Source organism: Typopeltis vanoorti, chromosome 2, assembly GCF_054136105.1.
Source record: "Typopeltis vanoorti isolate ZY-2024b chromosome 2, IOZ_Tvanoo_1.0, whole genome shotgun sequence".
In the NCBI taxonomy this organism is placed as follows: domain Eukaryota; kingdom Metazoa; phylum Arthropoda; class Arachnida; order Uropygi; family Thelyphonidae; genus Typopeltis; species Typopeltis vanoorti.
In genome coordinates this window covers 80223652-80237886 of record NC_143550.1, presented here as the reverse complement: position 1 = coordinate 80237886, position 14235 = coordinate 80223652, and the positions used below count along the sequence as shown (strand labels likewise).

Below are 14235 nucleotides of genomic sequence, written 5' to 3'. Positions count from 1 at the left end.
AGAGAAGAATTATTATTAAGGAGTGAGGAGAGAGTTTTGCGGAACCAATATTATATAATCCTCAGGGCAGAGATTTATGAGTATAGTTTCGGAAGTGAACCTATAAGTAGTGAAACATAAAGTTTAATGTTATAAGCGAAATCTGCTGTTGTTATGAAGAAAGGTTGATACCGTAATCAGATAAAAGGAAACTGGACAGTCAATGCGAAAATTCTGATTAGTTCTAGTTAATCTGGATTACGATTAAATTCTATGTTGCCCTAAGAAAAAGGTTATATTGGTTACTTGGAGAAGAGTGAACAGGAAAAGATATTAGTACCTAATTACTGTTGTTTGGAATAGTGAAGTGCGACTTACAGTAATACAGTTTAAACTATGGAGAATATTTGTTATGTGTGTTCCGCTAATGTTAATTAAGTTAATTCATAAGTGCTCTCTCAATAATTTGATGTATTGAAGAATTTGTCTGGTAAGAGTAGTTGTATAAGTTTCTCTATTCTAGCATTAACTGTAATATACCTCCGATGCTCAAGGTCTGGGAATATATTTGCTTGGAATATAGCTTACGTAGTTTATTGCCTGCTGTGAATATAAACATTGAGCTGATAGATTTGTGAAGACTGAATAAGTGTGAAATTGTTATATTAACTTGAGATAAGAAGATTTGTGTTTTTGAGACTGTGAGTAATATATGAAAGTTAGAACATTGAATTAGCATCAGTGACCTAAGAAGATGTGTTAAGTTAATTGTATAGTTTCATTTTAAAATAGAGTTCTTGTATTTGTTGACCATTTCATATATTAAATGTTTTATTTTGTTGATCTAAATATTGTGTTTGCCTGAATTCCTTATTATTGCACCGTTCATAAATATTCGAATCTTGCGGGAACCCCAAGTAAAAATGATAATAGATGATTCGGCCTAATGAGATGACTGTTAACTTAATTTAGAACTGATCCTACTATTTATATAGACTAATCTAAGAATAGGGTGGCGCAGTATAAATATAAATTTCCCTACTTTTAGATCGGTGATCATTTCGTAATTAGTTGTATTATTCATAAAAGTGACTTGAAACTACATAGATTTAGAACACGGCAGAAAGGAGTCGTCACGACAAATGGCGCAGCCGTCGGCAGGATGTGATTTAATAGGTAGGAATTAAATTTAACAACTATAAGATAAGAAATTGAATTTAAGTTTAGTAATAATAATCGTAGAATTACTCCCTGAAATTTTAGAAAGTGAAATAATTAAATCACAGTGAACTGGTTATAATTTGGACTCAGGCAAAGATAAAAGTTAATTTTAAAGTAAAAAGATTGAATTAATTGAGATAGTAATTTATTAAACACTATGGCTGTCACATCAAGCTCTGAAATGAATGACAGTGAATTCTTTCGTACGGTAAACCCGCAACAGGTTTTTCCCCAATATTCAGGTGAAGAATCAGATGATGTACTATTTTTCTTTACCTATGTTGAAAAACTTAGAGAAATTGCAGGTTGGACTGATTTTCAATTGCTAGTTCTGATTAGAAGTAAATTGGTAGGTAAAGCAAAAACATTTTTGCATTCTTCTCCAATACTTCGAGAAACTTTTGAGTATTCCAAATTTAAAGACACCTTATTGTCTCAATTTTGTAAACTTAGAAGTGTAGGTCCTAACTTGTGGAAATTGCAGAAAATTGTTCAAAAGGATAAAGAGACTGTTACTGATTTTCACAATCGGTTATTAACATTGGCCAACAGTTTGAATGTTACTGGTGAAGATAAACCTCACTTAGATTGGGCTGTGTTCCAACAATTTAGACAAGGTGTTAGGCAAGAATTAAGAGAAACAGCCTACAAGAAGAAAATTTCTACTTTAGAAGAGTGTCTCAAAAGTGTTAAGGAAAAAGAACAAATACTAGGTGACCTTTATCCCTCAAACAATGCAAGTCTTGTGAATGTTGTGAATAAGACTGATAGTTCGTTCAAGCAATCAGAAATAGAAAAGAAAAGTAAAGTTGAAATAGGAAAAGTAAAGAATATTGGAGAAAATTCAAGTATTGTAAACTGCATGACAGAAAGCAAAGAGCAATTGGACATGAAACTGATGACAGAAGTGAAATCCCTAATTCACCAGGAGGTGAATAAGTTAAATCAGCCAATAATGGATAGTCTTAATGAAGTTGTGAGACAGTTATCAGCTATTACTTTGAGTTCTCAAGAAAATCAAAACCCCACTACAAATAAAATTGATGAGATGATCAAGCATGAAGTTGAAAAACAAAGTCAACCTATTTTAAGTAGCCTAGATGAGGTAATCCGAGGATTAAATGATGTTAGACAACAAATGTCTGCTATCCCTCAATCCAAGACAGAGAAAAAACAAAGAAATCCTCTTAGGTGTTATAATTGCAACAAAGTTGGACATTATGCCAGGAACTGCTTCCATAACAAAGAAAACTACTATAACAACAGATGGAATTCAAAATTTGGATATGTGAACCACAGAAGAAATAGTGGAATTCAGAAACACCAGGCACCTAATGAAAGAATGATGACAGTTAGAGGAGAAATCCTGGGTTCTAAATGTGACATCTTATTAGATACAGGATGCAATGCCTCTACCATCAGGATGGATTATTTCCTAACATTAAAAGACAAACTGTGGAAGAGCACTGCCAAGCTGAGACAACCTGTAAGGATTACTTCTCTCTCAGACTCAAACTTTGTGGCATATGAAAAGCTTCGAGCAAGAATATAACTACCAGAATTTGGACTGTACGTGTGGCAAGACCTACTTGTTGTCCCCACTACTTCCAATCTAGGTTCTCACATTATCTTGGGAACAAACTTCTTAGCAAGATATCAATTTTCTTGTAACTTTTCTAAGAAGGAAATAACCCTGATGAACAAAAGGAGATATACTAGAAGAAATGAAATTCATAATTATGATAAGTCTAAGTATCAAACAAAACAGTTTAGATTGCCACTTGAATCAGGACCATCTACTGAAGAAAAATCAGCTGTGAATCAATCATCTAATAGAGATAGTGGTGATAACTCTTATGTACACATTCAATCTGATACTCCTCTTCTTACTGATGAACAAGAAGTAGTAGTGACAAAGCCCAAATCAGAACTTACCACTGATAGTAAACTAAAGGTTGAAGTCAATTTTGGTAAAATGTCTAATCTATATCATAGAACAATGATATAGATTAGACCGCCAGGTTGTGAGACAACAAAGATTTAATTCTAATAATGGAGAACGTGAATTTAATTCAGAGAAGAGAATCCTATACTACAAACTTGAAAGACATGCAGAAAGTAATAATAATAGTAATAAGAGAATTGATGATAAAGTGAAAGAGAATAAAGGCACAAAACATAATAAAGAACCAAGTTTCAGTAAAACTGGCTATTACTTGAAAAATCGAAAAGGAAATATGTAATCCAGTTTTTTTTTTAAAGGAGCCTAGTGTCAGAAGAAAAATTTTTCTTATAATAAAAATTTTTCAAAGAAAGGGTGAGCCTATGTTAAATTGTGAATGAAGCTATGTTATGTAATTTATTATTTTTCATTCACATTTAACATTGCTTATTAAATATTAATCATGGTTTATATAAATTTATTTATTATTCCTTAAATAAGAATTACTAATTAAATATTTACTCAAAACCTGACCTATTATTAGTTTATAAAATAATAATATGTTTAGAATTTTGTATAACTAAATATATATGGTGTAACGTAAAGTGTTATTTTATATTTAACTGTATACGTAATCAAAAAGTTGAAGAAATAGCTTAAATATTATATTGTTCTTATTTGTGAAATATTTAATGTTATGTAATCACTCATGTAGCAGTAATATAGCATACATTACATTGGCGAAATGTTTACGCTTAGTCTGTTGTCATGGAGACGCAAGCGTAAACAACCACGAGTGGAGTAGAACGTGGCGTTCGAACGTAAGGTGGGAGTGAAGGTCAGATATATAGAAGGATATTAGAGAGAGAGGAAAGAGAAAGAAGAAGGAAGGTCATAGATAAGATAGAGAGAATAGAGAAGAATTATTATTAAGGAGTGAGGAGAGAGTTTTGCGGAACCAAGATTATATAATCCTCAGGGCAGAGATTTATGAGTATAGTTTCGGAAGTGAACCTATAAGTAGTGAAACATAAAGTTTAATGTTATAAGCGAAATCTGCTGTTGTTATGAAGAAAGGTTGATACCGTAATCAGATAAAAGGAAACTGGACAGTCAATGCGAAAATTCTGATTAGTTCTAGTTAATCTGGATTACGATTAAATTCTATGTTGCCCTAAGAAAAAGGTTATATTGGTTACTTGGAGAAGAGTGAACAGGAAAAGATATTAGTACCTAATTACTGTTGTTTGGAATAGTGAAGTGCGACTTACAGTAATACAGTTTAAACTATGGAGAATATTTGTTATGTGTGTTCCGCTAATGTTAATTAAGTTAATTCATAAGTGCTCTCTCAATAATTTGATGTATTGAAGAATTTGTCTGGTAAGAGTAGTTGTATAAGTTTCTCTATTCTAGCATTAACTGTAATATACCTCCGATGCTCAAGGTCTGGGAATATGTTTGCTTGGAATATAGCTTACGTAGTTTATTGCCTGCTGTGAATATAAACATTGAGCTGATAGATTTGTGAAGACTGAATAAGTGTGAAATTGTTATATTAACTTGAGATAAGAAGATTTGTGTTTTTGAGACTGTGAGTAATATATGAAAGTTAGAACATTGAATTAGCATCAGTGACCTAAGAAGATGTGTTAAGTTAATTGTATAGTTCCATTTTAAAATAGAGTTCTTGTATTTGTTGACCATATCATATATTAAATGTTTTATTTTGTTGATCTAAATATTGTGTTTGCCTGAATTCCTTATTATTGCACCGTTCATAAATATTCGAATCTTGCGGGAACCCCAAGTAAAAATGATAATAGATGATTCGGCCTAATGAGATGACTGTTAACTTAATTTAGAACTGATCCTACTATTTATATAGACTAATCTAAGAATAGGGTGGTGCAGTATAAATATAAATTTCCCTACTTTTAGATCGGTGATCATTTCGTAATTAGTTGTATTATTCATAAAAGTGACTTGAAACTACATAGATTTAGAACACGACAGAAAGGAGTCGTCACGACACTGTCATATCCTGTACACCCCTTGAGGGTACATGGCAGCAATTTGATGATGATGATAATTTGTAGGGATGATATGTAGTGTAGTAATATGGTGTAGAGGTACTCAAGGAAATAAGGAACTTTGTGATGATGGTAGACAAGGACCTGAAAGTTAACGATCATGTTCAGAAAGCTGCAGAGACCACACAGTGGATTACAGCAATGACAAGAGACAGACAGATTGGGAGAATGCCAAGTCTGGTGGACAGGAGAAGGAAATATAATATGACATATAAGTTGGTAAGGGATTTGTACGATTGTGGTCTGAAAAGTTCTTGGCCTCGACCATAGATGACAAAAAAGGGTTGCCCTCAGTGGGCACTTGAGGGTAGCCTTGGATGTTGGTCAGGACATTTAAAAATTACAGTTTCCTACGTCATGGGGGAGTTTCACACAACCATATTTATTGAGATTAAGTTTGTTTGCAAGATCCGTGGTTATTGCAAAAAAAAAAAAAAAAAAGAGTTAACAGAGCCACTGATCTCTGTTCTTACTCCTTATGTAGGATTAGTCTCATTATCTAATGGCTAGAATTCTAAAAACAATCAACAAAATACTTGTCCCTTCCAACATCTCTCACAACACACAGACTCCAGTAATGCTATTATTATTTTGTATATCAAGAAACCTCAGAAAAATAACTAGTACTATAAAAAATATAATCTTTACTGCATTCAAACCCTATTTGAAGCCTGTTGGTCTTATTTGCTCTCCTAAAGATCATCTCCCCCTGCCCTCTCAGTTCCAAGTGCAAACAAAGATCTGTGTTCATACAATTTGTCTTATTATCATCACATACAATTTCAAGACAGTAAGACAAATGGAATGAATTAAATTGGGGTGTAACAGATCCAACATTTTGTTTCAGTCAGTGAGAAATTGTCTGGGACACAGTATGTGAATTGTAATCTGCACAAAAGCAACACAAGAAGTAAATGGAAGACATAAGACTGAAAGCCTAAAGTCCTATGGGGGGATGAAAATATATACTCTCTCTTTCTCTGTGTGGACAGTTATAGGTATCCTTGGGTGTTGGGACAGAGGTCTAAGCATTTCCCCTTACTGGGAAGTTTTATGCAACCACATTTAGTGAGGCATAGCATGCATTTTTTGTGTATAATGCTTACCAGCAGCTGTTTGTGTTTTTATCTATTTGCAGGAAAGTGGAGGAATGACAGTTGCCAGGTTAGTATAACAATACATGGAAAATATCCATAGAAAATACATAAGAAGAGGAAGCTATCTATCAAGCTGACTGTGACTTGATAACATCAAGCATTTTGTAGGGATGTTTTGTGGAAACACAACAAATATGAGAAATATTTGAAGAGTTTCTCACATTTGAGAAAGTAAAGTAGGATGAAGTTGAGATTTATACAGTTTTAGGGCTGTACAGGTTAGAAGTAGTATCTTGAATGGAAAAGGATTGGGTTTAGGTTTATTTAGATTTACAGCCAAAGCAACTCAGGCTATGAGGCCAATGTATTATGGATGTTAATTGTGTGTATTCTGATAGCTGATTTGCAGGATGAAAAATCAGAGTTTCTGTAAGAAAAAACCCTGCCACCTCCATCTTAGACCAGCTAACTCACCTTCAGTTGAAACGTCCTGATAAATGTTCTTCGCATTTTAGACAGGATTCGAACCCAGGTCTTTCCAAACCAAAGAGCATCATCAAAAATGGAAAAGGACACCTAGTTTTTGGAGGGTGAGAAGGATATGTATGTGATGTGCTTATAACAGGAAAGACCAGAAGTATAATTCTAGCTTTTTTTTTTTTTACAATTCTTCTTTCCTGTCATAAGAGACAGAAGAAGAAGAAGAACTGACAGGAAAAAAAAAGAAAAGAAGAAGACCCAGAAGTTATTGTTGAGGCATAAATACATTGATCGAGAGAGAGAGAGAGAGAGAAAGAGAGAGATAGTTTGACAGGAAAGCAACAATAAAAAAAAAAAAAGTTGGAACTTGAGGGATGAATTGCACTGATGGGATACACATTTAAAATACAAACTTCAAACCCATGATAATGGAAAGTGATTGGCTTCCTGTGATAATGAATCTAGACACTTAGAGGCAATAGTACAGACAAAGAGTTAAAATTTAGGGCCACACTGCTAAGGAGGTGGAGTCTTTACATGAGATAACTGGATTGTTGAAGACAAAAATAACTTGTAGGAATAAAAAGGTATTTTCACTTTACTTCAGAAGGAGAATGGTTGGGTGGGAGAGATGGAGAGCAGAAGAATCAGTTGCAAAAGATAGAGTCAATTGGAGAAGACTGATCCTGGCATTATGTTCCATGGGAATGAAGATGATAGATAGAGAAGTAAATACTCTTAGTGACGGGAAGGCAACCAAAAATTTCAGCAACAAGTAACAAGGCAATATTTCATCTAATTGGGGGGAACAAGAGGGGGGGGGGTGAAGAAGAACTTGCAGTCATCCCTGGAAAGTGAGCAAGGGTGTGGTTAGAAAGCATACGAGGTCCAGGTTCTTCTCTTAGTGTGTGGTAAATTAGTGGAATAAGTTGCTTGTGGGAGTTATTAATGCATCTTCAGAGAATGTGCTCAAGTTGAGCACATTATACGGTACGTATCACCATGTAACCTGTATATACCCACAAAAGGTTGTAAACCTGTAATGCATTTGATATTGTGAATGGACCAAGAGTAAGATAATTCTGAAACCCTGCTCTAGAGACCAAACATGGAATATTTCCAAGTCAATTCCAACTGCCAATTAGCAAAGCATCTTCCACTGGACAAAGAGATGCATCTACCACCTAAAGACATTCACAAATATCTATGCACAGAAAAGGCTGTGGATTCAAATCCACAGCCTGTGACTTTGAATGAACCCAACACCTTTCCGTGATGAGCTTCTGGACTATCTGGAGGAGCCTAAATAATAATAAGTCAATGACTGCATAAAAATAATATGTTATTAATGTGTTAAACAACAATAACAATATTAATAATTAAGCTAGCAAGCTGTACCAGTGATGCGTAGCATATGGAAGCGAAAGGAAGCCTTATCAAGACTGTTACCCACTACTCACAACAAGCTTAATAAGATTGCTTTGCAGACCAGATTACACATAACAAATGTTTTCTTTGTTAAGGAATCTGTTATTATTTTTCATGCCATTTTGTTCTTATAATTAAAAAGCATAAAATTGAAATGGTTATACTGTAATCAATGTTCCCTCTGTGCTGCACGGGTGCATAGCCATGAATTAAATGAAATGCTCCAGGGCACAACAAATTGTTACCATACAGTTACCAGTGGATTTAGTCATCTGGTTTCTATGTATATTACAAAAATATTAAAAGTGCCACACATTTGTTAGGTCATGTAAAATGTAAAAAAATTTCTGTGCAGAGCAGTAGCAAGACTGTAGCTTCTATAAAACAAATTAGAGGGAGCACCTGTAACTGAATTCAGTACATTAGTTTACAGTTTGTACTGTAAATACAAACACAACAAACATCTTTAATGATAGTAAAACCTGGATGTGAATTTTGACTAATAGTGAGGGGAAAAAAAGGTTACAATATGACTACTTAATTTGGAGATATAATTAAATGATTCTTGGCAAAAATGAAAATTACATAAAATGGTAAGAAATAGATTATAATATGAAAATAGTTTAAGGACTTTCTGTAAATTGTAGTCATGTTTCTATTCTGGAGAGTTTACTGACCCAAAGCAGTTACTATATTTTAATAAATTTATCATGATAAGAATTTGCATAAAAAATTATAACTGTAAGAAATATGGACAAAGGATAGCAGCTGCCATATGCAGAAAACTCATTACAAATATGTAACACACACACACACACACACACACACACACACACACACACACACACACACACACACACACACACAGAGGTATCTTAGAAATTATATCAAAATGTGTTCAGGACAAGTGCTAATCAGCTATTAGATAGTCCTCACTTACAGCTTGACTAATACTGCAAGGAATACTAGGAATATATGTGTGTATATATATATATGCGCACGCACGCACGCACACACACTTAATATATTCTTAATACCCCTTTAAAAAAGTTTTTAATATCAGGTATGCTTGAGACTTAATTTTTTATTATGTGGTGATCTGCAATTTAAATGCTTCAAATAACAAAAAGTGAATCTTACCTGTGTTTGAAGGCGGGTGAGACCTCGTATCCACAGGATCTGGCCTGTACGTTTAACTTCTTGAGAAATGGATCCCCTGCTTCCATCCTCCACAAGTGCAACACCAGGTTCTAATTCTTCTGGTGCCCCTGAGCCCCAAGTGAATGTCTTGGGAATTCGTTTGGTGGGGATGCTAGTGATTACTTGGCCCCATACTAATGTCCCACAACCAAAGAATACACACCACATCCACTGATCCACTGTTAGAGGGGCAGTAGAGAAGGCAAAGCTTCCAAATTGGACTATAATGATCTGTGAAAGAGAATAAAATTGATCATCTAAGAGTCATTTATTGTGCACACAATATAAAATAATATTTTATATTGTGTTAATAATGGCAGATAAAATTCGAATTAAGGGTGCTGTTGCTTCCAGTTAATCAAAGAAGATGCACAAACCTATTGCATTACATTCTAAGATCAAAATTACTAAATTTAATGACAATGGCCGCAGGCTAAACTTATGTCACACTACTGTTGTTACAGCTGATAAAAACAAAGAAGTGCAAGTCCTTAGTGAAATGAAAAATGCTACACTAGTTAATTTTTTTAAATTTCTATTTATTTTTTAACTGATTTCATTCAAGAGAAGTCAAGGGGCTAATGGGCACATCAGTGCTGTGAGTGGGATGCAGATGAGGACCGAGAAAGAAGTTTATTGATGTTTTTTTGAAGAGTTACTGGTTGTAGGTTGTTATATGAAGGGGGGGGAAGGAGGCTGAGAAATTATGATAAACAAATAGAACGAAAATGATATTTTCTGATGAGAAAATATCATTTAAGAATGAGAACATCTTTTCTAAGAGGATTGCAAATGATGCAGGATTGTAACAATTGTATAACACTTCCTGGGGAATATGTGGAATAATGTGTAAATTACATAGTTCTTCCTCAATTCCTTCATGGTATATTATTATTATTATTATTATTAAACAAGACCTCATGGAGTCAAAGACTCATCTAGGAGGTACTTTTATCTCACACACACACACACACACACACACATTTCATCATACCGTGTCTTAAACACATTCAAACTCTTTGCAGACACCACATTCTCAGGCAAGGCATTCCAATCACTCACAACTCTCCACGAAAAAAAAACCTGCCTCTCACTCCCCTACTCACACCCTCTTTATACAGTTTCCAGGGATGACCTCTGGTTCTCCCCTGATCTCCCACTATTCTCTGTAGAACTTCTCCACCATTGATCCTATAACAACCCCTTACCAACTTGTAGGTCTCTATCATATCTCCCCTCTTCCTTCTCTCCACTAGACTCTGCAAATTACATTTTTTCAATCTTTCCTCATACTCGACATTCCAGAGGCCAGAAACTATCTTAGTCAGTCGCCTTTGGACCCTTTCCAACATCTCTTCATCCTTCTGAAAACCACGTGCCCAAATCTGGGCACAATAGTCAATGTGTGGCCTAATCAAAGCCTTGTACAATGGAACAAGAATCTCCCTACTTCTACACGTCAGTGTCCTCCGCATCATTCCCAGAAGCCTTTGTGTTGTTTTCACAATTTTGGCTATGTGTCCCCTAAATTTCAGATCCATATCCACTATCACCCCCAGATCTCTTATTTCCTCTACTTCCAACAATATATTCTCAACAAGCATAAATTCTGCATCCCATCTTTGTTTTCCAAATTTTAAAACCTTACATTTTGCAACATTGAATTCACATCCCCATTTCCATGTCCAATCACTCAATCTATTCAAGTCTTCCTGTAAGGCCACAACATCTTCTACACTTCATGGTTCGTCCCAGCTTTGCATCATCTGCAAACAACTGAATATCTCCATCCAAATCTTCACATATATCGTTAATATACAAGTTAAACAATAATGGCCCCAAAACAGACCTCTGAGGCACTCCACTAGTGACTTTCCTTTTCCTGGATATCACACCCCCATACACAACTTGTTGATACCTATCAGATAGCCAGTCTCCAATCCAATGCACCAATCTAATATCCAACCCCATCTGCTCTAGTTTGAATGTCAACCTATCATGAGGTACTCTATCAAAAGCATTTGCAAAATCCAAGTATATTATTGTGTATCCTTTTCCTCCGTCCAAGGAAGCAGTCACTTTATTGTAATAAGTAAGTAGATTACTAAAACATGACCTCCCTTTAGCAAATCCATGTTGTCCATCAAAGCTAATACCATTGTTTTCAACCCAACTCTGGATCCTAGTTCTCACAAGCTTCTCCAACTTAACCACAACACCTGACACACACAGATAGGCCTATAGTTTGATGCTCGAGTTCGATCACCTCCTTTTTGAAGTGGCACAATTTCATTCCACTCCTTAGGGACTTGACCGAATGCAAGACTCGTATTAAAAAAATATGTCAAGACAGGTGTCAACTCCCTGGCACATTCCTTCAGAATACGTTGCGATATATTATCAAGTCCCACAGCCTTATTAACATCTAGTTTACTCAGCTCTCCATACACCTCTAGCTCACTTACAGTCAGTCTCTCCTCCCCATCATCTATTGCTCTCAATCTCTCCATGAAGTCACATTCACAAGATTGAAAGATCTTTATGAACTGCTCATTAAGTATCTCCACCACACACATTCTGCAACAGCTGTCTTTATACCATTTCCTCCAATCAATGTCATCCTTCCATAATCATTCTTTCTTTTGCTGGCTACATATAGAACTTCCTGGGATTCTTTTTGGCTTCATTAGCTAACTGCTGTTCATACCTCTCTTTAGCTACTCTCACCAACCAAGTCACCCTCCTTGCCTGATCTTTGTAGACCTCATGAAATTGGTTACTTCCACTTCTCTTATGCTGCCTCCACAATGCCCTTTTTCTCTGTATTGCATGCTTAATCTCTTTATTCATCCATCTCACACCTAACTTATTTAACCTTCTCACCCATGGTATACATTTAGACATTGCATCTACTAAATAGTTTTTGAAAATCCCCCAAGCTGCATTGATCTCTTTTCCAGCTAACTCCTCATTCCATGCTACACCTGCAAGCTGTCTCCTGAGCTCTTCATAATCACCCCTCTTGTAGTTCCACATATACCCTTTTTTCACAGGGGTCCTTACACTGCTGGCAACCACCCAGGTAATCACCTCATGGTCACTTTCACCAATTGGTGGATGATTTGACACTTCATTGATAATTACATCCTCCGATGAGATGACCAAATCCAAGACCCTTAATCCTCGTGTGCCCTCTGTTACATACTGTCTGAGGTAGTTATCCCTCAAAAACTCAAGAAACTCATTTTCTTTACTTCCAGTTGCTATCTCTTCATTCCAGTCTATATTGCCATAATTAAAATCACCCATAATGATCACCCTTTTCTTATTTGCTTGGCTTATTTCACTATACATTTCACTATCACCACCATCCACATTACCAGGTCTATAACAACATCCCACCAAGTATATGATTCTATTCACCTCTATCTCATACCATACTGCCTCAAAACCACTGGCCCTATTGCCCTCTTGCATCTCTACCTTGTATGGACATAACTCTTTCTCTATCATCAATAGCACTCCCCCTCCCTTTTTACCCCTTCTATCCTCACGAAACACATCATACCTTTCCATCTCTATTCCTGTCAGGATGTCGTCCTCATCTAACCATGTCTTACTTATTCCGACAATCTCTGGGTGCACAGACGCAATTAGTGCAACCATTTCATCTGCCTTGTTTCTTATACTTCTAGCATTGGTATACAAACACAACAACTCATTTCTGGATCTACAGCTAGTTCCACTGATACCACTCACTCGATGTGATCTCTTCATGCTGGACTGGGGCCATTTCCCTTTCTGCTTCTTCATTTTAGAACCCTTTGCGATTCCATCTGTTTCCTCTTGATCCCTGGTCATCCCATTACTTTCCTGCCTGCACATGCTCTCACCTCCTCTTGGAGCATCCACCTTTCTCACGCTGTGTACCCCTGTCCACCCTGAGCCTCCCCGTTTCACTGCTCCTCTTGCACACCCATTCTCTCATTTTCTATACTCATACCTCTCACTTCCCCATTCATTTCCACTTCTTCAATCTCTCCTGCTCTTCCACATCACTCCCCTCTCGATCTGATTCATTCTCTCTATTCACTTCTCTACTTTCCAGCAGCAGTCTCTCCAAGCGACTCACACCATAACCACTCAAATGCAGTCCATCGCTCCCATACAGCTCACTTCGTCCCTCAAACTCATTCCACACATTAACAAACTGTACTCCCATCTCCTCACACATTTCAGCCAGAATATCATTCATAATCCTTGCTCTCTGCCTCATTTCACTACAATCATACCTAGGCAACACACTGACTACCCTTCCTGTAACACTATTCTTTTTTATCTTTCCAAGCAGTCTCCTGACATTCATTTTCACATGCTCTTTGTTCTCTCTCAAATCATTTGTACCAATTAATACAATTAACTCTTTTGCTCGCTCCCGCCTCATATTCAATGCCTCAATCACTCTACTCATTTTACCACCTGGAAAACATACCTTGTGCATTTTATCCTCTAGCACACCTTTAATAATGGAGTCGCCATACAACGCCACCCGCTCATCTTTCGTCAACTCTTTCATGCCATCATGATTTATTTTAATAGTTTTAACCTGAATCCTCTTAATTTCATTCCGCATCCATTTCATTTCTTGCTTCATCCAATCCAATTCACCTTCCGAACCTCGCGACACATTCTCTCTATCATTAAATCTTTCTAACTCTCGACTCCCTCTTCTCACTTTCCCTCTCATTCATCCTTCTTTGTTTCTGTACTTTCGGTCCAACATACATCCAACTTT

The 14235-nt window shown here is 36.1% G+C and overlaps 1 protein-coding gene across 10 annotated transcripts in view; it reads right to left on the bottom strand.

Moving 5' to 3' along the window:
- Positions 1-14235, bottom strand: part of PMCA (plasma membrane calcium-transporting ATPase 3) — a 1392263-nt gene that overhangs the window by 293527 nt on the left and 1084501 nt on the right. For all 10 annotated transcript variants that reach the window (XM_090412026.1, XM_090412017.1, XM_090412079.1 and 7 more), the window contains one exon: positions 9381-9671. In XM_090412026.1, the coding sequence (XP_090268152.1) occupies positions 9381-9671 (291 nt within the window). The remainder of the gene's footprint in view (positions 1-9380; positions 9672-14235) is intronic.